A 26034-nucleotide genomic window follows, 5' to 3' on the forward strand; every position below is an offset into this window, starting at 1 on the left:
CACATCAGGTTTTTGACATATTTTAATTTTTTTGTTTTTAAGTTTGACCTATGAAAGCTTGCACAATATAGATTTTACGATTGGTCATTTAAAGCTGTGGCATGTTTGGAAAAAAAAATACCACCTGTTGCTGAACCTAACCCTTAATCTGTAAAGATTGCTAAATATCTTTTACATATTTTTTTCCTTCTTATCGAAAACCTGATGTGCTAGAGAAAAACAAGGGCAGACTTGGAATCAGCCCCCCCCCCCCCCAAAAACCCCCCAAACAACTAGAAATGTTTATGTGCATCTCTGATTAAAGAATGTCGTAAAAATGTGTTGACCAGTGTGAAGTGTCACTGTCACAGCGACCCGCTCCGTTACGGCTCTGACGCTGCTCCTTTTGCAGGGTCTCTGTGTGAAAGAGGCTAGCGTTAGGAGGTTGGACTGCAACTGTGCAAAGGTGTTTGCGTTTGAAATGTTTTGTCATGAATGCGGAGCACGGGGGTAGCAATCCAGCGTCTCTCTTCATCCCGCGCTGAAAATGTCCAACGGTTGTGGATGCAATCTTGTCTCCAAAAGTCACCACGACATCACGGCAAAAGAAACTGTCGCTCCTTTGCGCTGTTTTTTAAATGTTTTTATATTTGTCCCAGAGAGAAGCAAAAAACGTCTTGGCTCTGCGTTTTCCGAGACTTGGATCCCAGGCCTGGTGCTCGGGTGGGGTGGGGGAGCAAGTAGCTTATCGTCCAGTAAGGAACTGTAATGTCCGGTGATGTCGAGTAAAGGCAGCTGTGATGGAGATCGATTTTTTTTCATGTGTCAGCGTGGGCAAAAAAAAAAAAAAAAAAAAAAAGAGGATACGTCGTTGGCCAGTGGCGCTAGGTAGATTCGTGTAGGGCGAGGATGGAAGGTGCCGACGAGGACGTCCCCCACCTCCCCCATCGGAGTCTCTCTATACGATGTAGCTAGTCAGGTCCAGGAGGTACGAAGTCATGTCGATGATGTGGTCCAGGAGGCCGTCCTTCACCTGGTCGTTGGGCATGCCCCGCTCGCTCTGCTCGCACTGGTCGCCCGAGTAGCCGCTCTTGCACAGGCACTTGTTGGGCTCCAAGCACACGCCTCCGTTGCGGCAGCCTGGGTCGCACTTGGCTGTGGGGGTGGGTTTGAAAAGACAGGAAGTGGTTACGCTGGGTCCAATCAAGTCGCGATGAAGGTTTTGGAAAAAGAAAATTGGTGGCCGGCAATGCCAAGCCACGCCTGTGCACTATTGAGGCATTTTGACCCTTTTGGGCTACCATATTTCCAGTCAGGTCCATAAATATCATGGCATGGATGCCATTAACACGATTTTGGCTCTAAACATCACCACGACGGACTTGAAAAGTGCACCGTGGAGGAATTAAGATCCAAAGCCAATTCCGATGAAGTTGGGATGTTGTGTTCAACATAAATAAAAACAGCATACGTTTGCAAATCACGTTCAACCTGCATTTGATTGAGCGCACTACAAAGGCAAGATAGTGAGCCATTGTATTCTGTTTTTATTTACTTTTCACACTTTATGTAAATGGCTCCTCTTTTTGAAGGCGCCCAAAGTCATGGGACAAAATTAACAATCCAAAGTCAAACTTTCCCTTTTCAGTACTTGGTTGGAAACCCTTGGCCGTGAATAACAGCCTGAAGTTTGGAAGACAAAGACATCACCAGATGCTGGATTTCATCCACGGTGAGGCTCTGCCAGGCCTCTCTTGCAGTTGTCTTCAGTTTTCCCTTCAGATTTGTCTTCAGCAAGTGAAATGCATGCTCAATTGGATTCAAGTCAAGTGACTTACTTGGCCAGCGCATAACATTCCACTTCTTTAACCCCCCCCCCCCCCCCACACACACACACAAAAAAAACCCCCAACAACTCATGGTTGCTGTGAAGTGCCATCCAAAGAGTTCTGAAGCGCACATCATCAATAAATCTAGTTGCACTGGCCGCCATGAAGGCCCACCTGGCCACAGAGCAGCTGAGCACTCAACTGTCTCTTTGCTTTTGGTCCCTTCAGAAAACTGGAGGCACATCATCAAACTGTTATTTCCTCTACGTTTGACCTCATTTGGACTTAAAACACACTACCCGCAAATTAAAGCGGATATGAAGAACACCGTTACCGGCATGCGCCTTGTTTTTGACCAGCTGATTGGCACGGAACGGCATCATGGCATGAAGTGACCGTTGTCGAAAAGTCACACACCCGTATACCGCCCCCGCAAACACATTATCGCTTTGTGATCGGTTCGTACCACCAGCAAGACCGGAAGTGGTTTGGTAGGGTTGGAGTCTTTTTGATCCCACTTCCAATGTACTTCATGCCCAAGTGGTCAAAACTCAAGCCGAGACAGCCTTATCCCATCCAAGCCGAGGACCCGCGAGCTACTACGGCATATTTTTTTTTACAAACTACTAGAGTGATCCCTCACTATTTCGCGGTTCGTTTATCGCGGCTTAAATGCACCGCGGATTTTTTTCAAACATATTCATAAAATAAATTTAAAAAAAATTCCTATACATGGAGTACAGTACTGTATATGTTGCTCTGTGTGACTCGCTGTTGTTTTGCAGCTTCTCGCGGACCATTCGCGGACTTTAAAAATAAATAAATAAATAAATGAATACATTTAAAAATATGTTTATTGGTCGCTACTTCGCGGATTTTCGTTTATCGCGGGTGGTTTTGGTCCCCATTAACAGCGATAAATGAGGGATTACTGTACATCCTATTTTTTTTTCCATGGGCAACTGTACTTGTTGTCCATGTTGGACAATACAAACGTGAGCCAAAACAAGTCCTAATTTGAAACCGCATCATGTCTCTTTGTCACAGGGCAGTAATTGGCAAAATGATAATACTTGATCCCCCCCCCCCCCCCCCCCCCCCCGCAGTCTAATACGTAATCCTTTTGACTCTTCGGGGGCACCGTATTTCTTGCCGGTGTCCAGCAATACGGGATAAAGTAGGTCAAAAACAAGGCCGAGTGGGCCAAACCTCAAGGAAATGATTTAGAATTTGGGACCTTGTTGACATCATCACCGTCTGCAGTCATGCCAAACAGGGACTCTTAAGTCGAGATGAGGCTGGGGGGGAAGGTGGGGGGGGGCACAAGTGTAGCATGCATTTGGAACGAGTTCCCACATTGGTAATAGGTCAGGGGCAGGAAGTGTGCCAATCACGGTCTCGGGCCACTCCGTAAACGATGCGCACGGTGCAGCGGAGAAGATTTTGGCAGGACGTCGGACTGCCGTCTCGCTTCGGAATACCGAAGAGGTTTGAGAATTTTGACATGACCTCGCGCTAAAGTCATGGCACAGTTGAGGACATTTGAAGAAAACAAGCCTCACCGATGCGGCACAAGGGCCCCTCCCAGCCGGGGCTGCAGCAGCATTTGCCAGTGGGAGTGCAGTGGCCGTTCTTGCAGTGTCGGGAACAAGCTGTCATCAGCAGCTCGGGAGGCTCCACCTGACGCTGGCACTCCTTGGGGATGAGGGGCCTGGAACAGTTGGAAGAAAACGAGGCGGGGGGGGGGGGGGGCAAAGTCAGTTTGTGTGTGTGTGGGTGGGGGGGAGGCACACACGAGACAGTCTCAAGGACCTACGCCTTAAATTAAATTGGGTTCCTATGGTGGCGCCTCAGTTCACTAACTTAATTGGTTCGGCGTCTCCATTTTCAAAGTCAACCTGAAAATTCGAAAGTCAAAAGTGGACAAGAAAGGAGCCATTTTGGTTTGATGCAGCCGGATTCATACAACGAGTCCTCACCGAAAGACCGGCGTTTCCCAGCCTCGGCGGAGACTCGGCACGTATTTGGCATTCGAAAATCCCAAAACAGACGACCATTTTCATAATCTCATCTCATTTTACTCACAAATTTATTGAGTCAGTGTGATTTTGTTGTTGTGGTTGTTTTTGCACGTCTAGCAACAAGTGGATACACAGATCAATTGTAGCTGCTGACATCTACTGGAAGAGCATTTCATCGTACTGCCTGTCACGATACGTCACCAGCACAGATAGATGAACAAAGACACAGGAGTCAAATCATTTTCAAGTAATTTCCCGCGACAGCACAGCGCTTGGGAATCGCTGTCCTATGGAGTGGGGAAATGTGGTGGAAGTTGTTGGTGAGAGGCATGCGCAACGTAAATGTTTTTGGGATTCTGCAACTACAAAAAAAAAAAAAAAAACTAAAAATCTTTTTCCCATGAGCTGACCATGCCAGAAGTCGGGAACTCGAACTTGATGATGTTTGACCGGTGGAGTAATGGATGGTTTTGTTTTTCTCGAAAAAGCTTTTAGTGCAAACGCATCATGGATTTTTAGGAGAAGACAATACGACCCCCCCCCCCCCCCCCCCTCGCCAGACAACATAGAATAAGCTCGGAACGGGGCAAAAACAAAAACTTGTTTGTTGGCCCCGGCTTACGTTGTAATTCAACACATTTGCTTGGAGCGGTGCCGCAGGGAAACATGCGGCGTTGTGAACCAAAAAGTCTTTCGTCGAGCATGCACTATGTCCGGGGGTTATCGTTTATGAAACCCAAACCGAACCCTGACTGCCTTGAATTGGTCACCCGGTTGCGTTTCGCTAAGGTTCTTGCGCACTTTCTCAAAATTGTCACTTGTATCCTGCATTTTGAAATCCTAATTGAGGACTAAAAGTACAAGCGTCGGACATAAAAAACAGACCCACCACATACTCAACATCACAAAAAAAAAAAAAAAGGGAGTGCAGAGCGGGGGGACATGCTGTGATCAGTCCGCATTAAGACAAACACAAAGAACACGCACATCGGCTGTAAAATAATTATTCCATATCACGCGCTACAAGTCTGGAAGTAATACCCCAAAAGTGCATAATCAAGTTCAAATGTGACCAGCCCGCACACACACACACACACACACACACACACTCATGCACACACTGCAACAGAAGAAACACGAACGAAAGCCCAACACAATCGCGCGTGACCGGCAACGGTAACTGGACTCTTGACACTGGTATCAAGAACCTGGAGGCCAGGGCGCTGACGTCAGTGCGTTTGAGTAATGTCCTCAAGAAGAGGCGTCATCAATCACGGCCGGGGAGCAAATGGTCACTCGGCAGACGGAAGCAAACCAGGATATAGGATTTAAGACCGAAGACTGGGCAGATCCGGATGCAGTTTAAAAAAAAAAAAAAAGAACAGACGCCAGCGTTTAGCTTAATTGACCCAAACCGCTTTAAAATCAGTAGAGGATGGGAATTTTGTGCACTATGTTCTAAGCTACAGTGGCTTTGGAGGTACTGACAGATAAATTATTGGGTGACATATTTTCTTTATCAACGCGGATGCATTCCAGAACCACACACAATAGGTGGAAATCTCTGGCCGCTTAAATAAATGGGTGAAAAGTGTGTGCCAAGGCAGTATAGTAAGTAGTCTATGACCCCCCCCCCCCCAATATATCTATCCATCTCCATTTTCTGAACCGCTTTATCCTCACAAGGGTTGCGGGGGGTACTGGAGCCTATCCCAGCCGTCTTCGGGCAGTAGGCGGGGAACACCCTGAACCGGTCGCCAGCCAATCGCAGGGCACACACAGAGACAAACAACCATCCATGCTCACACTCACACTTGGGGACAATTTAGAGTGTTCAATCAGCCTGCCATACATGTTTTTGGATATATATTGTACATATGCACGTACACACACACACACGCACACACGTGTTACATGAAATCTGTCTGTGGCGCAAAGCCGGATGCGGACCTGCGCCAGATCAGCTGATCGTGGCACGCTCCCATGCTGTAAGTCTTGAAGTTTATCCCGGGTGATGAGGGCGGTGCGTCGGAGAGAAAGATGAGCAACAAGCAGCAACCCCCGATGTTCATTTGAGATTTTTATCATGCATCACCCCCCCCCCCCCCCCCCCCCCGGTAATAGTGACTGGAGACAACATACAGCTGTGTCAAATTCTTCTCCCACGCAGTGTGCAAAAGAAAATATGGCAAAATATTCCAAATGTTTTCTGTTTTTATACTTTGTATGTTGGCTTTGAGTGGCAAGAAAGGTGGCTGATGGGAGAAAGAGTGTAGCGCAGGTCATGTAATACCCTCGCATATGGGGCAAGGAGAACCGCGGACTGACGAGCCAACTTGACCGGAGCTTTGTCACAAATGGACATTTTTATATAATTCTTTATTAAAAGCGAATACATTTTTTTGGACCAGAGCATGGTCATCGTAGCGGAGGAAGGGCACATCCCCAAGCTCCCATCAGCATCCAACTCTAAACTCTAGACATCCCTGTCCTGTCGTGGCAGACATTTTTTTTTAAGGGAGTGAACAAGGGGAAAAAAATAGAGTAAGAGTCCCTCGAGGATTGCAGGAGAGAAGGGTGTGTGTGTGTCGGGTCGTTTTCCGTGGCGAACGCTGTTAATAGCAGGCAAGGGGTCAGCGGCGCAACTAACCAGTGCGTCCGACTGCCAGGGTGGCTGTGAAAACAGCACCTGCCGGCAGCGCCACTTGACAAAGGCAGCTGGGTCAACAGCCACTGTGGGAATTGAGCCACTTTGGAGACGGGCGGGAGCCGCAGAGCGCTCGCACATGAGATGGTTGCACTGCCACTGAGCGTGGAGTTCGATACTTAAAATGCTCATAGAAATATGATCGCAGAAGTGGCGACGTTACCGATTTGTCAGTTTGAGTGTGGTTGTTTTTAGCTTCTTGGGTGTGTCAGATTGAAACGAGGGGTGGTCCAACAATGGTTTCCTCAAATGTCCCCGTGCGGTCTCTTTTCTAACGATTGTTAGGGTGATTGCGTTTCACTCGGATTTAATTATTATTATCATAATTTTTTTAACCGAGTGAAAAGAAACCGATTCATAAATGAACATTTCCGTTAGCCCGCCGTATATGGTGTTTCGCATTACATGGTAGCACTAAGCTAGCCGAGTGTCATTTCTAGTTGCAGTGGACATTTTGGTTTTTAAATATACAATGCTTCATTTTCTTTTGTTTTATGTGTCGGTTTTACAGCAGGTTTCAATTGGAAGTGGCAAAACCAGCTTGAAACAAGCACAGTTGGCCTCTTAGTCGGGGAACTGTGCGAACAAGGGAGCAGGAACTGAGGAATACTCAAAGAAAAAAAATCTGTCTTTTTAAAAATATGGTTCAAGCATGTGTGTGGGGTAAATTTATTCATTGTAAAAAAAAAAAAAGTTTTTAAAAAATATTTTTTTCACCTTTTGCAGGTAGGTCTGGAACGTATCCACGAGATTCGCTTGTATATGCATTTTCTTGTAGCGAGAGTTGGTGTGGAAGAAGGGAGCGCGTCAAGTACACAGAAAGAATTCTCCTGTTTGACAGTCAACGTCACACACGTCGCATAATCGACGAACGTCTCCGGCTTCTTATTTATACAAACGTATTTATCTGAGCCTGCGTGCGTATTTGTGTTTGCTGTGTGCAGACATAAACCGTGCGGGTGGCGCGTACATGTGAACATGCACATCTGCGTGGCCCGTGTGAGCGTGCGATATGCTAACTCTCAGCATGGTGTCGGGAAGGGAAAAAAAAAATCCCTTTATTTTCCTGTCCCTCTTAAATCTTCTGCCATCTCCGCTGTGGTCCTCGCTTTGACAAAGCTGAGTGAATAGCGGCTGCTACAATACACAGTAAATATTCTTGCACAATTAAAAATAAGGAGTGACATTACAAAGGGTGGCCAACGTCTAACAATGGTCAGTACTTTAGGATGATAAAAATCAAGGCTTTCAACGATCGACCACAATGTTAAACGTTGATGTTTTGAGAATAATGTCATAATTTTGTGACAAAACCCCCCCAAAACAAATAAAAACAGACATTTAGTCGATTCATGAGAATTAACGTATAAAAGTACAGAAAAAAAGTCAGTTTTACAAGAATAAAGTCATTAACTTTTGATCGTAAAATTGTATTTTGAAAAAAAGAAAAAAGCGAGAATAAAGTTGCAATATTATCAGTAATATGATCGTTACGCTATGGGGGGGGGGAAAGTTGGGAGCTTTACGGGGATAAAGTCGCAATGTGACGAGAAAAAAAAAAGTCGTCTTTTTATGACAATCAAATCGTAACATTACAAGAAAAAAAACCCCCCAATGAAGTCAGCAGAGAGAACAATGTGACAATATTGTCAGAAAAAGGTTGTAATTTTGCAAGAATAAAGTCATCATGAAATGGAGGGCAATTATTGCTCTTTATCGACACCACATCGTGCCAAGAGTGCTTTCCAAACCTCAAATTCACGAGGAAAAAAAAAAACAAATTCCAAATGTAGTGAAGTATTTCAATGAGAAGTTTTAAAATTTAAAATTAAAATATGATGAGAATAAATACATCATTTTACAGCGATAGTCATCATAGTACGAGAATAAAGTTACAATATAAATAAAGTTGGAATCTTGCGAAAATAAAGTTATGAGAAAAAAACAACCAGTTTGAATTTTTACTGGTAACGTACTTTGATGACAACAACATTGTCATTTCACCAGGAAAAAAAACAAAAAACAAGGACAATCAGGGCATTTTATTGCCAGAATGAAGTCGTAATGTTACAAGAGAAAAGTCACAATCTTAGTAAACCAGATTGGACGACGTCAATCGCACCGTAAAAGCAGCGAGCACCACAAATTTCGCGTCTTTATCTCTCTTTGTTCCACAAGGAGTCCATTCAGCGGTTTTGAATGCACGCTGGCCTATTTATTACCAGAGGCGTACTTCCGCTGACAAACAAATACCTCTGAATGAAGTCATCTGGCCAAGACATGTTTACACAAACATTGCTGAGGGATTTGATGGCCACGGTTTCCCTGTAAGGACCTTTCGCGCTTCGTCTCTAAGCTCCTTCGTGTTCCCAAACACGAAGGAGCTTCGCCGCCAGTCCGATAAAGTTGCAACGACATGACAATTTAGGCCTATTCTGAGGACAATCAAGTCGGAAAATTACCAGGAAAGAATTACAGAATTCAGTCCTTTTATTTTACAAAAGTACAGTTGATGAATGACCTGGGAAAAAAAAAAAGTTGCTACAAGTAAAAGAGTGAGTTTAGCAAGATTAAAGTCGTCGTGTCATGAGGAAGCAAGATGAGAGATGGGAAAGTTATTTTTAAAAAGGAACCAGGAAAAGGAACCAGGAACCGCCCCCCCCACCAGAATTTTAAGAATAGAGCTTTCATGTTCTGAGAAAAATAGTGACCAATATCTACTATATATGTATGAAAATTAAGTTTTATTATGATTTAAAATATTTTAGAAATTTATTAAAAATACAATTTTACAAACCATTGTATTATAGAAGCGGAGCAGATCATGTTATAAAATTGGCAAAAAAAAGTTGGCAATTTTACGAAAACATCGTTGAGATGTTACTTGTCGTTTTATGACTGCGTTGTCACATTACCCAAAGAAAAGGTCTGAATTGGACACCAAAAAAAATAAAAATAACGGTGCTTGTCCCCAATACGTGTACGTGCGATAATGGGTCGATCGCGGGAGTTTGGCAGCTTGAAAAGTCGATCTACGGTCAAAAAAAGGTTGGGCACCTCTGTTGTGATGGAATAAAGTTGGACCATGAGAACGAGGTCATATTACTTTCCTCCAAAAAAAGAATAAAGCAGAGGTGCAACGATTAATCAACAACTAATCAATGACCAAATTAATTGATTAATAATTTTTGATGACTGAATATTCATTGAGGTACCTTTGTTCATTTTATGGACAAGTGTGAAGTAAACTCGGTCAACCATCTTTTGAGTCATACTAAAACTATTTCAAGCATACTTTCATTGTTTTTGTTTTGTTTTTTTACGCAACACATACAGGTAATTTTCAAAATAAAACAAAACTTAAGCTAATATTTTTAGGTGAATAAAGCCATAATACTGCAAAACAAGAGTCAGAATTTGAGAGGGTGGGGGGATAAAACGTTAGTTTAACAAGAATAAAGTAATCTCAACAGAAAAAGGTCAACGTTTTATGAGAATGAATGAGAATAATGTTCCAAGAGAAAAACAGTCAAATGTTTATGAGAATAAAGAAAATCATATATTTTAAATCACATTTTCACAATGCTGAGAAAAGTCAGGAATAACGCAATACTACCAGCTAAAAAAAAAAAAAAAATCTTATTTTGACAACACATGGATTATGTTCTTATTTTTATATTATTTTATTTAAATTTTCCTAATAAAGTAGCGGGACTGCCGCAACACAGCGTCTGCAGACTAAACAAGCCCAGTCCACGGTGGAAAGAAATGTTCTGACGAGGGGAGAAATGCATCCAGCGCTCGGGCCAGAAAACATAAATACGGAGCAAGTCATGGGGGCCCCTTTTTGAAACATCTGCGCTGTAATTAATTGCGGCAATGCCTGGGTGGCACTGTCGTCACCCGCAACCGATCAGCTGCATAACGTATTTCAAGTGCGATTCCCACTTGGCCTTTTCGACTTAATCTGTCTCTCTTCATTTAACAGGCGATACACTATTTCATTGGCGAGCCGTTCTTTTGGCTGTTCCTTGTTCAACGCCCGCGCTTTAGCGGCACGGAAAAACTACATGCGTGCGTTGCATACATTTGGAGCCTCCAAAGTCAAACATGATCCGCTACTATAAGAAATACCTGTAATGTAATGCCGGCTTTTTTTTTTTACGGGCAGCGTAAAAGGGGCTTCTGATTCAATTTCACGAGGCGGAAAACTAACGTGGTCCACTTCATACCGCCATTCCATGTCAGTGCCGGTTATAGAGTCCAGCGAACCTCTGCGTGTTTGCGCGTCAGCAAATTTGTGACTCAATACCGTTTGCGGCAAGTGCTAGCGTGCATATTTGTTTGCCCTTATGCTAGCGTGTTATTTAGGCTAGTATGCTAGCTCGTGCTATTGATGAACCTCGTGAAGGGGATTTGTTTGTGATGAATGAGTTAATTTTGGAATACGGTCTTTTATGTAACGCGGGTTTACAATTATGCACGTCATGGAAGCATGGTGTTGGTGCTTTATGATCCTTTCCATCATCGCTTGGCATCTATAACACAATCACAAACCCCTTTAAGTGAGGGTGTCAATTATTCGCAGTCTCCAAATCCGGTGAAAATCGTGGGGAAAAAAACGGTGAGAAAATGCCAGTTTCGACAGGCAGTAGGTAAGAGGAACATGCTAGTTTTTGCAGATGGCAGCCAATGGTATTCTAATAGTGATGGATATTATTAACATATATACTGTATATATATATATATTTATACTGTATATACAGTATATATTTGAAAAATTAAACATCTGCTGCATTTTGGATGAACACTTGCGGCGATGACACAACACGGTATTTTAAGGTTGGTCAATATCGTGGTACTTGGGGAGTGGGGAATTGGTTTAAAAGGTTAGCAAAGCACCGTGTTGGCGCATGTGCTGAAATAAAGGTATGATGTGTCAAAGTCGTCGGTCGACACCAGAAACAGGTGCCCCTGTGATTTTCCCCCACTCTCAGCAAAATAAAACCTGCTTTGCGACTGCTCCGAAAATAAACGGCGTGCGGTTACGTTGCCGGTTACGGCGCGCGTCAACCCAGCGCCGCGGTTAGCAAAACCTGACACTAACGTAGTGAAATGCAACACTCGCTCTACGGTTACCGTTCTGCGCTGACTTGGGCCGGGAGCGGGTGGGGTGGGCCATCATGTAACGACCCGTTGGCATTAGCGAAGATTTGAAAGACGGGTGATTAACGGTGGCCTCGTGGATTGCATCAGCGCGGGATCGTGTGACACCCAGCCATTTTATTGGGTACACTTCCACGATGGCTCCTCTGCGTCTAATTCTGCCTCTCAGAAGATATTTAAGGCCACAACCTACTGCACACATCGGCAGGTTACATAAAAAAAAATGTGATAGGCAACACTATCCCGAACTGCAGTATGTGCACCCCCAGGGGCTGTGCGAGATAGAAAAGGGCGACGGTAATTCAGTGTTAAAATGATACATTTATATGATGTTGAACATAATCCCTTTGAATTTTAAACATGATTATTGAAGCAGAAAAAGGGGTGCATCATCTCATTTCGTGATATACATGGTTACCTTGACTTACAAGTGCCCAACTTTCACGTAACGGGCCGTCGGTTCATGATTTTTTTTGCCAAGTGATTGAATTTATTTGGTGATAGCCCACAAGACAGCACAATAAAGCGTTCCGTCACTCAGTCCTTCTTCACCGAGGATAAAAACAGAGTAAAGACCCAAGAGCTTATTTCCATTGTAGTCCTCAGTGCTTTGCGTTGATAGCCAAAATTTGAAATATGGTGCGTGTGTTGAAATGTTGAAACGGGTGTGTGGCTTAAACAAGTGGGGAGGTGAAAAGTTGAATGCGGTATAAAGCTTAGGTTTGTTTTCGTTTACATGTTTGAAAGTGTGATGAAAATCATGATCTTGAGCGGCACACTGACAAGATCAGCCCTGCGTTCGCCTGCTGACGAATGAGCGCAAAAGGCTTGGAAGAAGTGTTGAAGTGTACCTTTTGGGGTCCACCAATTTGTAGAGTTTCCCGCTGTGCGACTGCACCGTGCTTTTACTGCTCGCCAGTATGTAGCCTTCACCTGAAACGAAATGCAAAGCGCCCGCATGAAAGACGCCTCACGACCATTTAATGAAGAACAGCAAAATTCCATAAGGGGACAAAGTGTAAACACGTGTCTGCGGGGTCCCGCGGCTTTTGGGCCGCACGCCCCGCGGGCGGGAATCTAAAGACCTCCTTCAAAACACAGTGACAGCTGGCGCGAGAGCGGCGATCAAACATTTATGACGGGCTGTTGTTGAGTGAGTGTTTGACTTAATCAGAAACACTGAGCTGACGGTTCGTAGTCCTCGCCAGTGACTGGTGGGCTGCAGCTGGTAGAATGTTCTGTATCACATTAGGCCGCTCACCTCACTTCACCCGAGCGCTCCTAAATTGACGGCAACACACGACACCCGTGCAAAACGCTGCGCCGTAGGTGGCCCGGTATGCAAAATGTGAGCGTTTGGGATTATATGCGTGATGTTTTATGGAACAGACATTTAATCCACCAGGAAGTAAGCATTTTAATATCCTGCCGAGTGAAAGTCGAAACCGTATTTCCTCAAATGGTGGCCGTCCCTCGAATAGAACGCCGACGAGTCGCCGGCCGGGTCATCCGGTGACTAAATAAACGCCTCCCTCAAATCGTAACTTTGCTTTATCTTGACTTGCTCACTTACACAAATCTTCAAAAGAGTTAAACGCACCCCGTCGCGTACCGCAACAGCGGCATCGACAAAAACATGGAAACAGTCGCTAACATTGCATTAGCGCTCTGGGAGACGGTCAACAGCTATAGCCTGCCTCTGTCCGCTCTTTCATTTCACATCATTTATAAAAACGCAACATTGGTTCATCGTTTTCCCAAAATAAAACGCATCCCCTCAATAAATGCCACCAACCACCCGTATTTTAGGGAAATAGGGTAAGACTAAAAGTCACTTTGAATTTTTTTCTAGATGGCTTGCTAACACTGCAAAACTAAAACGTAACCAAGATTAAATATAAAATTAGGGGAAAGGACTATTTGTTCTTTGTCTGCCAAGAAATGTCTTCTTACGAGGCAGTTGTGTTTTGTGTCATAACATTCCAATCGTATTTTTTTTTTTGCTCTTAAACATCTTGAGACATTATAACGTCATTTGATATTTTGTGACAGGTTTTAAGTCAGACAATCTTAAAATAAAAAGTATCATAATTCTATAGGGTCGGAAATACAAATACATGAGATTTAAGTGGGGAGTTATATTTACGTGTCAGAGGAAATATTGCAGAGTAAAAATGTCCGGCTTTGTCGGCAGATAATTTTGCCAAAATAGTCCTCAAGTCATTATTTTTTTTCTTCCGAGGGCTGGGTGCAACCTGGACAAGTGATTGGTCAACCATAGGACAACTGACTAATAAAAATGGGCATTGCCACACTGACCCAATTCATCTTCTCCGAATCCCAGGATGTGTCCCACCAGCATGGAGCCGCAGGAGCCGGCTGAGCCCAGACAAAGCGGTTTCTCCTGCCACTGGTCGCTCGGTTCCGAAGGAGTTATCGATGACTTCTGGAGAATCCGCAGGTTGCTGAGATCAACACATGCAGTCGATAAGAGAACGTTAAAAACAAGTCAGTTGTTGGTGAGAGAATGTCATGGAGCGCACGATCTCAAACCCTACGACTCTATGTGACCCAGGCGAAACTTCGCTCCTCCCCCCCGACATTCAAAGATGTTAGTTTCTCAGTCGAGATGAATCACTTCAAAATACTTCCTTGAATCAATGACTACTTTCCTAATAGCCAAGACCTTGATGCCGTGTGTGCACAAAAAACATGAATAGGTGAGTCTTTCTGCAAATAGACAAACGGTTCCAGTGACGCTACCGCGAATAGGTGAATTTGTGACAATCAAATGTGTACAACACTACGTTATAGGCTTCGTTCGCTGCTCCTGTTTTGCTTAGCGACTGAGTTCAAACAATTAACTTTTTTTGGGTGTGTGTGAACACATTACCATTTTAAAACTGAGATTCATTACACTTACTCCTTGCTGGGAAAAGCAAGTTCTTGATGAGAGGGAGGTGTTTATTTGTGGAAATGCGGCATATGATATTGAGGGAAATGTCTTTGCATGTTTGCATGTTCTCCCCGTGCCTGCGTGGGTTTTCTCCGGGTACTCCGGTTTCCTCCCACATTCCAAAAACATGCATGGCAGGTTAATGAAACAGTCTAAATTGTCCCTAGGTGTGAGTGTGAGCACAGGTGTGGTTGTTCGTCTGTCAGTATAGCCACCCATCTGAAATTGTATAAACACGCCTCACAGTTTTTGCAGGAATATGGTTTGAGCATCGTGTCCTTACCCGAGCTTATCTCCAAACACGTAACTGCCATACAATCGTCTGGACTGGCAACCCCTGTAGATGAAACCCCCCACCGGTGGTGCTCCTCCAATGGACTGCAGGTCATAGACGGAAGGTTCGTTCTCTGCACGGTATGAAAGACAGGAAAATTGTAGATTTATTCAGTTGCCAGTGTTACTATGTTGTCAGTGTAGCAAAAAGAAAGAAAGAAAAAAAAGCAGGATCAAATTCCTGTTTCAAATTAGCTCTGCATGAAGTTGCGCAGAGCATGCAGCGCTCAACGTACAGGTCAGCAGTCAATAATGGGGCCAATAATGAAATGAATGAAATAAAAAAACATGACAAATATGAAGTCATAATTTTTGAGAAAATGCTATTTGCTTTTGAGGAAAAGTATGTTTAAGGAAAAACTATCTCTATGTAAAATATTACAAGAATAAAGATTACTTTTATTGGAGTAAATTAGTCATATAATTTCCATAGCTTTTTTAAAGGAAAACATTTTACTCAGAAAAAGTTTTTTAATGTCTTAATACTATTGAAGCACTTTTTCTTTCCAAAAATGTACAAACATTTTCAGAAGGAAATGATTTTTGTGTGTGTGAAAAAACTACTGTCACATTAATAACTGCCAATCTTAATGTTATTTTTTCTATTCAAAGTAAAGCATCACTGAGAAAGGCGGTGAGGAACTAATGTTATAATGACAGTTTATTTTATGAGACAGATTAAGCCAAACAACAACAATAGAGCGATGGCCATTAAATATGACAGAGGAGCTGTTTCCGGATGTTTTCGTGGAACAAACCATTACGTACTGGGTGTGCGTCTTGTCCGTAGCACATGGACTTTGGCAGACGTGCACGTTGTCCCCCTGTCCGGTTCATAAGTTTGACGCTGATGTAATAAGGCTTATTTTTGGAGCGCTGTGGTCTTGGCAATGGGAAATGTGAATGGCGGCGGGCGCGCTGATTTCCCCGCGGTAATAACTTTCCAGCTTAGATAATTGGCCCGTGTCGCAGACTATCCTACATTTGATTTGCCAAAGTCGTCGTTATTAAGACAAACACCCGTAATTTATTTGTGGAAGAAAAGTGGGTTAAAAACGGACCGTCATTTGCCCTTTTTTTTCTCCTCTCATTGTGAGCGGAACCCCACCGAGATTTGAGTTTTCAACAATGCTTCGCCGTCACCCCTGCGGTCATTGCTGTTGACAGCTCTAAATCTAAAGTGTGGATGCAATTTTGCTCTCTCTTGGCATATCTGAGCGATGATTGGGGCAGGGTGGTTATAGGGCTTCCAAGTGTGTTTGTAAATGTGTGTTTTGGGCCTGGGGGGGGGGGGGGGTATTTCTCTGGCGCCCACTACATTTTTTCCATTTAACCTTGTGCACCTCAGCAGTTGTCCCGGATTGTTTCTCAACGTGTTGCCAAAGCGCTGTGTTGTTGCAAAAAGACATTTGTAAAAGAAGAGGTTGGGAGATACGTTTTTAAAAAGCCCAAATTTCAGGCAAAGGATGCATTCTGTTTCAAACAATATTTACATTGTGATCAATGCTATGGATTAAAGGAATCCAAAATATTTTTTTTATCATTCTGCTCAATTAGTTGCTGGGTACAAACAGCTTCCTGCTATAGACTCCTCCCTTTGGCCGTCAGGCAAAATTGAGTAGAAATAAAAATTATATAAATTCACTCACAGATATGATGGCAAGCCTATTTGAACACTGTTGCTAACCAAAACAGCAGCACCCACCAAGAAAAATGTTACTGTGATCGATCCACGTGTGGAGAGGAGTTTCTCCTTTTTCACGGTCAGTAAAAGAAATGTTGAGCATATGGTTCCCATGAAAGGGTTTAATTGCTGGTCGCAGTTGCACTCTGTTGCTAACCAAAACAGCAACGGGTTCAGATCTCTTTCAGATTAAGTGTGGAGTCTTTCTGCTTTTGTAAACGAGTTCCTTCAAATACTGCAAACACCTCCTTATCCTCCAGTGAGAAGAAAATATAGATAATATGATTCCTAAATGGACATGACAAGAGTTGACTGCTTAGCCCGGTTGAACTCTGTTACTTAACCAAAACAGCAGCACTCTCAGGCGTCTCAAATCTCTCCCAGATTAAGCGCGGAGTTTTACCATGTGCACCGCGCTCCCTGAAATAGACACTGACGGTCGAGTAATTTCTAAGAATACAATAAAAAAACTTGAACTCACCGTAATCTTTCCCTTTGTGAATCTCCAATATTCTTCCTGTGGTTGAGTTTTTGCCGCTGGCATCTGTGCAGAGCACGAGAAGGCTACCGTTCTCCGTTTGGAGCCGATCCACGCTGCACCTATGCCACACAGACCACCAACGAATGAGCATCGAACGACACAAGTGCACTATCGGTGTGTAGTATTTTGTCCTTTTCTTTTCTTTTTTCCTGTTTGACCAACCTGCCTGGGTTGTGTAAGCCTTGCGCAAAGATTTCCGGCGGCTGATTGGTGCTGTTGAAGTACGGGTTGTCCCGCGGTATGGAATAGGGCGAGGCGCAACCGTCCGTGTCTACGTCTACCCTGAGCATGGACCCTGTGAAATCACTGCGCACAAAATACCTTTGAGGCTTTGGATCACCTTCATGCCTTGATACCACTAGACCTGTCCTCACCTGAGTCCATCCATCTCCTCCATGTCATCCAGGGTGATCATCCCGTCCCCCAACACAATGTACAGCAGACCCTGGGGGCTGAAGAGCAGCTGCCCGCCCAGGTGTTTCCGGTGCAGCTCAGCCACTTCCATCAGTACCCGCAGGGTCCGGGTGTCCGCCTGGTTTGGGTCCTTTCTGAGGGAAAGAAACGGACTATTTCACAGAGAGATATGGCATCGCAGAAGTCCTGGCACGGGCGCTCCTACATCTTTTATACAGAACCCAGTTCAACAGGATGCCACGAAATAACACAGAGTAGGTACAATAGTTGTCGCACAGTGACAATTACTTTCGCATAACAGGGAGTGGGAAGTGAATGTCGGGTGTTAATCTTCCCACCATGGTCACGGCACGACGGAACATCCTTGGACGCAGCGCCTCTCAAATAATTCTTGGAGCCAACAACCTCAAACAAATCTCTTGGTTGGAAAACGTTTCCCGGTTGCTGTTGTATTTGTTTTTTTACGCCCTATAATAGCCCCAAAAAGGCAAATCAAATAAGACCTCAACCGCGGCTGACTTTACCACTCTGTTTCCGCCTTTTTCCCCCTTCAGTTTGTCAACTGAAAAAAGTGTATTTTATTTAAAAAAAAAAAAAAAAAAAAAAAAAGACAACAATTTGTGAATTGTCATCCTGTGGCATTTTGGTGTCAAGGAACTCCGGTGAAGTCAGTTGAGGAGTTTCATTCAGACAACAAAACTGATTTGCCACCATCTAGTGAGACCCTGGTGTCGAGGAACTATGTTGAAATAAGTTGAGGAGTTTGACTTCAGCAAAAATACTACTTTGCTACGATGCTGTGGCATCTACTGGCAATTATAAACTAATTCTTTGCACCAACCATTTTGTTGAGTTTTATTGGGGCGGGGGGATAAATTAATTGCATTTCCATTCATTTCAGCTGCATTTTCGATGCTAACGCTTTGAGTTCAGAGCATGGTCACGGAACGAATTAAAAAGCTATCCCAAAGCACCACTATTTTTGTAATTTTACATTATTTTCCGCCACTCAAAGAACATAATGCTGACGTATGACCAAATAAAACTCATCAGTGACATTATAAAACCTTCAAGAAATGTCAAGTTGAGACATGAGGCAGACAGTGGGCGAGCGATGACATCACGCAGTCTCTTGCAAAGTGAGGCTTTGGCTTCGCGAGTACGAGTCACATTTCATCCTGGATTGATTTGAGTTTCTAAATGTCCTGCAATTTGAAAAAAAAAAGGTGGAGAAAAAAACTGCTTTCTAAAGAAAATAACACCGTAAAAGTGCCATCGAATGCTCTAATTGAGTTACAGCCCCCATGCGCCGCAGTCAGTCACCGAGATGGCGTGCCAAAACTGTAATTAAGATTAGGTCATTAAGGCAAATGGACTGGCGTGATTGAAAATAGGTTTGTGAGAGAAGATGGTTTTCTTTATCATAGAAGAGTCAAATAAGCGGCGTCGGGGATTTCCAGCAGAACGCTGATATCCCACTTTTTACTGCTCCTTCACAACTTTTTTTTTTTTGGAAACTCTCAAAACTGCGGGTGCTGGAATTTTTCAGTCAGTCACATTACAGCATGAAATGACGTCCCCTTTTTTTCCCCTCACATATTTTAAACCTATTTTTTTCCAGCGACAAGACGCTTACAAAATGTATCATTAAATTGTCAGGCAAGAATAAGTTAATTAACTTATTATATAAATCTACTAGCCAGTTACTACTACTGCTTTTCAGTTCCACTGACAAGGTAGTTTGAAAGCCCAAACTAACCTCATGGGTGTACTAATGAGAGTTGGGAAGTTTCCGTACACTTTGAATATCTGGCTGGCGCAAATTTTATTTTGTCAAAGAAAAAAAAAAAGTAAATTATGCATAATACAACTGCGGAGTGCAAAAGGTTTTAATTACAGTTAAAAGTACCAGAAGAAGATATGAAATTACAAGAATTTTGGGGGTGGGGGGAATTGACAGTATCGTCATTAAATGTTTGATGAAAAAATACTTCAAATTTTCAAGTAAGACCAGTACTAGTTGGTCTCATGAAAATGTGTATTTGTTATTGCCCTGCGACTGCTTTATTGTGGTAAAGATTTTTTTTTTTTTGGTGATAAGACATCTTTATTCTTGGTCAGTGCGCCTTCTATTGGGGAAACGCGGGCATTGCAGGGACAAAATGAAATGATGAATGACTGGATTTTTTTTGGATTTTTATTTTTTATTTTTTTTAACTGTTGTTGGTCAAGTTCAGCGGGCCGCATTCCAAAGCCCTGTGGATCATATACGGCCCACGGGCCGTAAGTTTCCCTACAGCTTGTTCATACCCACATGTTATTTGACCAAGGGGGAGCCATTAAGAAAACTAAGTAAATGGCGCTTGGGAGGAGGACCTACAAATAGAAGATATGTCTGAGAGATGGTCATTAAGTTACTTAGAACAGTTGGAACGAGAATTTTTCAAAACCGGCAAAGAACGAGCCCATTCGCGTTCTTTGTGAGCTTGCGATCAAGGTCAACATGCGCTTGAACCGTTTCCAGTTACCTGGACACGGTGTACTCCACCACGCGGAGAATGTGGTCGTGCGGCCCGATGGCCCAGCGCTCCTGGTTGGTTGTGTAGGAGACGTAGAGCTTGCCATTCTTCTTATAATTGGGATGGAATGCCAGGCTTAGCAGGCCCCTTTCATCTCCGCCCTGCGGTCAGATGGCAAAGCACAAAAGATCCAGGAGTTAATTATGTCCCGCCTCGGCCTCTCCTTGGTCGTGTGGGTTCAGAATTGCAACCCCCCCACCCCCACCCCATCCCCACAACCCTCTAATCCCCCTTTTTATTTATCCATCACATTCCCTTTGACACTCCTCGCATTCTCTCATTCTTCCCTTTCAAACTATCGCCTGTTTCACTTCACACCTCCACCAAACCTCCTTGAATAGACCATTACCCGCCATTATAAACCATTTGACTCCGAGCGCAGCCGTTTGCGCCTCCTCTTCCAACCCCGCCCACTCCTCTTGGTTATGCGCGCTAGTCCTCGGGGATCTGGGTCCCCGCACCCACCCACCACACCCCTCCCGTGATGCCCCGGGGCCCTCCGAGGTGGCCCCCCATTGTGCAGTGATTTGTGAGTGTAATCTTTGGGGGATATCCGTGAATGCGGCGCTGAGTGGCTCAAAGAATTTATTAGCTCGCTCACAGTTCATAGAGAGCACAAAAGTGCAGAGTGCTTCGACGCCGTACCACCCCATCCACGCCGCCACCCCGCGCGTTCGCGCTCCTTGGTGGTTTACACAAAATGCATGCAAAATTCACGGCTTAAGGGGAAAAGGAGACGGTGGGGGGTTAAAAAAATATATATAAATAAACAAGGAAGGGTCTGCCAACTCCCACTGTCCTGGCAACATGTTTAGAAAACATCTAAATTGCTTGTGTAATATGTAAACCTTTTGTCTCAGGCCGACAGGCAGCCCCACCGCTTGTCACTACCCTGGTGGTCCTGCCGTCATAGCTCGCTCACTCGCTGTAATAATCAGCAAGAGCGCCAAGCTAGGCTTTGCCAGGCCGCCGGGCTGGTCGGGCCAGGCAGCTTGGCAATTTATGTGGCGCTCTTCTTCTCCACAAAAGAATGAGCACAAGCTTTTGAGGTGTGAAGAATGTTTATGAACGTGCTTCTGGAGAGGTTTCCGTGCGATCTCATTCTCAATGAGGACGCATAATGACGAGGGCATCGATTTTCGTAGCCCGGGCGTAAAAACCGCTGCATCTTAATTTTTGTGCCGGTGCAAGACTGGTTTTTGTGCGATTGGGAATTTGGCAGACCACGCCACACTATGCTGGGTGTTGCGGTGAACCGAGGGCGTTTTGTTTGACATGCCCCCCGGTATGGCTTGCTTGTCGTGTCACCAAAGAATGAATAGTTCTCCTTTATTTCTCATTCATTATCACAATGATCTGTGATTGGCTGGCGATCAGTCCAGGGTGTACCCTGCTGCTCGCCCAAAGTTGGGGTGGGATCGGCTCCAGCTCACACGCAAGCCCTGACTACTCTGGCCAAAAAGTCGCGCAGCACATCTAAATAATGGAGATGGATGTAATGGCGCAGAGCTTGCACATCTTGTAGGGGTTAACTGCAGAGTCTTGTCTGGATGTCGTAACATGTATGCAGACAGTGACACGGGCCACATGTGGAATCAAAACGGATGACGCGGCACACTGGAATGTACTAGGAGTACCGATGAGCAAGAACCGAGACCCACACCGGGAACCCCCCCCTGGGTTTCATTGATCTTGTGAAAGCTCTTGAGATGCAAGAGAGTCAGACAAGATAGCAGCTCGCTCAAGTCAAATAAAAACAACAGGGGGGGTGAAATAGGTGACTTATACAGCGACCAAAAATGTCAGGATGTTTGATGTACCGGTATGTTGAATCCGGAGATGCAGTGATCCACCTCCCTAAAACAGACCAAAAGGTAACGGCAATTCTAAAGAGGCCGAGATCCGAGGCCAAGGGGGGGACGGGGGGTTTGACACCCTGAATAAACCGTGTTGCAACCGAATGAACAATTTGCTCCCCTGCTAATAAATCCTCGGATTGCTTCATTGTACAATAGTTATCCCCTTATGTTTTCCCTAAATACAGCATCTGTCAGCACACTTCCAGGCAGGGCGGGTCCGAATGAATCTTTCAAGGTATTATCTTTTCATTTGTCACAAACACCTGCTGCCAGGTTCCTCTGTTCCCTCCACTCGTGTTCTCCGGGGGCTCCTGCTTTGACATCGAATGGGTGGGGAAAAAGAAGCTTGAAGAAGGGATGAGAAAGGGGGTTGTATGATAACATCTTAGGGCGGCCTGGTAGTCCAGTGGTTAGCACGTCGGCTTCACAGTGCAGAGGTACCGGGTTCGATTCCAGCTCCGGCCTCCCTGTGTGGAGTTTGCATGTTCTCCCCGGGCCTGCGTGGGTTTTCTCCGGGTGCTCCGGTTTCCTCCCACATTCCAAAAACATGCATGTCAGGCTGATTGGACGGTCTAAATTGTCCCTAGGTGTGAGTGTGGGCGTGGATGGTTGTTCGTCTCTGTGTGCCCTGCGATTGGCTGGCAACTGATTCAGGGTGTCCCCCGCCTACTGCCCGGAGATGGCTGGGATAGGCTCCAGCACCCCCCGCGACCCTAGTGAGGATCAAGCGGTTCGGAAAATGGATGGATGGATGATAACATCTTATGGCGAGTTAAGGGTAATCCTGGTCTTAGTTTTGGCAAACACCACACAAACGGACGCCCGTTCACATGGAACCCCAAATATGAGGTCATGCGATGTGCATGCCAGGCCAGTAGTTGGCAATGTGACTTGGTAACCAAAAAAAAAAAAAGACTTGCAAGCGCATCCATCTTTTCGATGTCCTTCGTTGCTGTACAGTCGATGCGAGTTTAGAATTTGAGCCACAATGCCCAGAGAAGAAACTCAGTCCTTCAGTTTTGACCGGTGAAGATAGTCACACTACAATTCTTTAAAAATGTCCTCAAAGAAGCCCATTTTTTTTAAAGGCTTCTTCTTTTTTTTTTTTAATCAGACGCGAAAAATGTTCCTTAGCATACATACCATACTGCATGAACGGTACACATTCAGACACATTTTATACAATCACTAAAAGGAAATTTTATAAATAACAGATTTTGGACATTGGACTGTCTTAACGCGACGTGTCATCAGGGCCTGTCACTCACGAGACATCCTTTCAGACACCATCAAAACATGTTTTGGTCCAGTAGGCCGACAAATGATGCGGTTGTTTTGTTATTTGGAAAGTTGTCTACATTGTGGGGTTTATTTGTTTTGTTTTTCTTTTTGATGGGAGGGGGAGGGCGGTGCATTCCTGTTACTTGTTAGAATAGCCACAAAGTTTTGTGAAAAAAAAAATAGATTTGGAGTCCCTGTGAATCAGTGTCATACATTCAAGTCAATCTGCTTTTTGCTGTTTGACAAAAAGGAGGCCAGAGGAGAGATGGTGATGTAATAATAATAATAATAATAGATTTTATTTATAAGCGCCTTTCAAGACACCCAAGGACACTTTACAATAACAAAAAACACAAAACAATACGGGTTGAGCAGCGGCAGCCAAAACGCGCCTAGATACAGAAGAGGACGAAATTAGTCTCTCGGGGTTATGCTTGTCAGTTTTGAGCAAAAGACAATACAGATACATTCGTGGGTTATTAGGGCACCAAACTGTGTGAAATGTTGTATTGTCTTTCTCACAGCAAGTCAGTCAATATGGTTTGAAGCAGCCATTTTGGGCAATTTAACGGCTTGCTGAGTTGTCGAGGATTTTTCCCTTTGCTACATACCGCGAGCGAAGCATGTTCACAAAGCTTGATGATCGTTACGAGGAGAAAAAGGGGGGGGGGGGTGCGATGTGTCCATCGCTGCTGGTTTTGAGGTTTATTCGGTCTCCTAATTCATCATTAAAGAGACTATTTGTCATACCACGGGAAGAAGTTGACTAATTTCCATAAGTAATGATCCTAAAAATTAGCAGTGACATTTCTTGTCCCCCACCCATCCCCTTGAAAACCAAAAAAAGAGCTGCAGCTGCAAGTAAATGCATTCAAGCTGAGTCTTGTCCAATCACATTAGAGGTGAGGGAGGAAAATATCAAGCAGTTGCGGAGAGACCGCGGCGAGGATGACTGAGGATGGTGCGCATTTGCGGCAGGGACAAGCGTACAGAGATCGAATTACAGGCAGAACACCCACAGCGCGGCATGCAGCCCACACCAAAGCAGCACACCATTGTTTCGCTGCAGCTTAATTGGCACATGGAGGGGACGAGGAGGGTGGGCGTCCACAGAAGGAGTGGGAGTGTTTTGGAGGGGAGAAGGAAACAACACAGGGCATTACAATCAAAGCATGTGCATGGGACTGGTGATGATAAACCAGTTATCTGGCCCCTCTCTGGAGGGGGCCGGAGGGGCGGGGGGGTGGGGGTGGGCTCTGTATTGAAGGCAGCTCCATCCTGTTGATGCTGCTGGTAAATACCTTCTCCACTCTGTGTGGCTGGAGGAGAGGCCGGGGGGGAGATTTCATAGAACAAGACTCAAGGGATCGAATCATCATAACGATGGCTTCATCCACATCCAGCGATGATGCCGACGATAAGAGAAGAGGCAGCATGCCGAGCGTCCCTCAAGGGGCCACTTACATATTCAAATGCTTTGCTTGCTTTGACTCCCTGTAAACAAACTGTGAGTGGCATGCGTGCGGGAACAAACTTCCTGCCCGGGAGCGTGTGCACCCCTTCCTCCTCATCCCCGAAATATCCCGACAAGGCCATCTCCTCATGCAATCTGAAGAATTCCAGACACTTCCCATCGTTCTTTGATTGCGCGTCTGAAACTTCAAAAGTTCAAACTCATCTCTGGGGTGCTCGGCTAGCTTCCACCTTCACCGGATTTTAAAACAATTCTTCAAAAAGTAATTTGTTGCAGGATTAAACTGTCCCCATGTAAGATTGGACGTTAACCACTGTATTATGAAGTTGAAAGATGAAGAGGCTGGTGACGAGCTAGCAAGAGGCTAGTGCAAACAGAAAACAGGGAAGTATGTGTCCCAAATTTGGTCTTGGCTGGCTTCAACTGATCTAAGTGTGCAAAGGTGCCTATTTTTCCAGACCATGTTGCCCGAATCGCATCACCTTTTTTTTGGGGGGGGGGGGGGGGGGCGTTCAACTGTAATTCAGCGTGACTCCTTAGAGGAACAATGTGGGATAGATTAGGCGGGCCATTAAACCATCTTGCGAGAGTGAGCAGTGCAGGACAATGCGAGCTGTATGTACAGTTAATTAGCAGAAAATAGCGCAATGATTGGCTGCCGTCACGTTTGATGAATGGTCTCGTTTTGTCATAACAATACAATTGGAAAGGTAATAGTGAGCAGACACCCCCCCCCCCCACACACACACACACACCACCCAACCCTGAGATGTTCCTCGTGGTTTTCCACGATTCCTCCTTACCTTCAGGCCGCTCTGCACCAGCTTGTGGATGTCCAGGAAGGGCTCTTTGAGCAGTTGCAGGTCATGGGTGAGTATTCGGACAAATCCCTCCCGTTCCAGGACAAAGAGGCGCTGGGATCCGTCGCCGCAATGCACCACGGCCACAGGCTGCCGCAGACCACTCAACACCTCCTGGGCACAGTAGCAGTTGTGTTTGTGTTTCCTGGGCAATGGCGGAGATACAAGAAGGTCAGACAGAGGAGAAGGTCAAGAAAAAAAACAAGGGCCGTGGGAAAATTTAAAACAGTGGTTATAAGGGGGGGTGTTTGATCTTAAATTGCATTACTCGGTGAACCCCCGTTAATCATGGGGGATACAGTATGTTGTATTTGCACCAATAACAATACAGACTTTCTTTTCCATTCTCCA

At 44.7% G+C, this 26034-nt stretch overlaps 1 protein-coding gene across 2 annotated transcripts in view; it reads right to left on the reverse strand.

The window, feature by feature from the left end:
- Positions 1-249: 249 nt before the first annotated feature.
- Positions 250-26034, reverse strand: part of hhip (hedgehog interacting protein) — a 41355-nt gene continuing 15570 nt past the window's right edge. For both annotated transcript variants that reach the window (XM_086120806.1, XM_086120807.1), the window contains exons 4-13: positions 25627-25828; positions 20159-20310; positions 17591-17764; positions 17379-17522; positions 17157-17275; positions 14942-15065; positions 14022-14167; positions 12554-12635; positions 3371-3519; positions 250-1134 (exon numbers count right to left, since the gene is read on the reverse strand). In XM_086120806.1, the coding sequence (XP_085976932.1) occupies positions 938-1134; positions 3371-3519; positions 12554-12635; positions 14022-14167; positions 14942-15065; positions 17157-17275; positions 17379-17522; positions 17591-17764; positions 20159-20310; positions 25627-25828 (1489 nt within the window). In that variant the 3' untranslated portion in view covers positions 250-937. The remainder of the gene's footprint in view (positions 1135-3370; positions 3520-12553; positions 12636-14021; positions 14168-14941; positions 15066-17156; positions 17276-17378; positions 17523-17590; positions 17765-20158; positions 20311-25626; positions 25829-26034) is intronic.

This window comes from Hippocampus guttulatus, chromosome 9 (genome assembly GCF_054856545.1).
Source record: "Hippocampus guttulatus isolate MCC_2025c chromosome 9, RoL_Hgut_1.0, whole genome shotgun sequence".
Lineage (NCBI taxonomy): Eukaryota > Metazoa > Chordata > Actinopteri > Syngnathiformes > Syngnathidae > Hippocampus > Hippocampus guttulatus.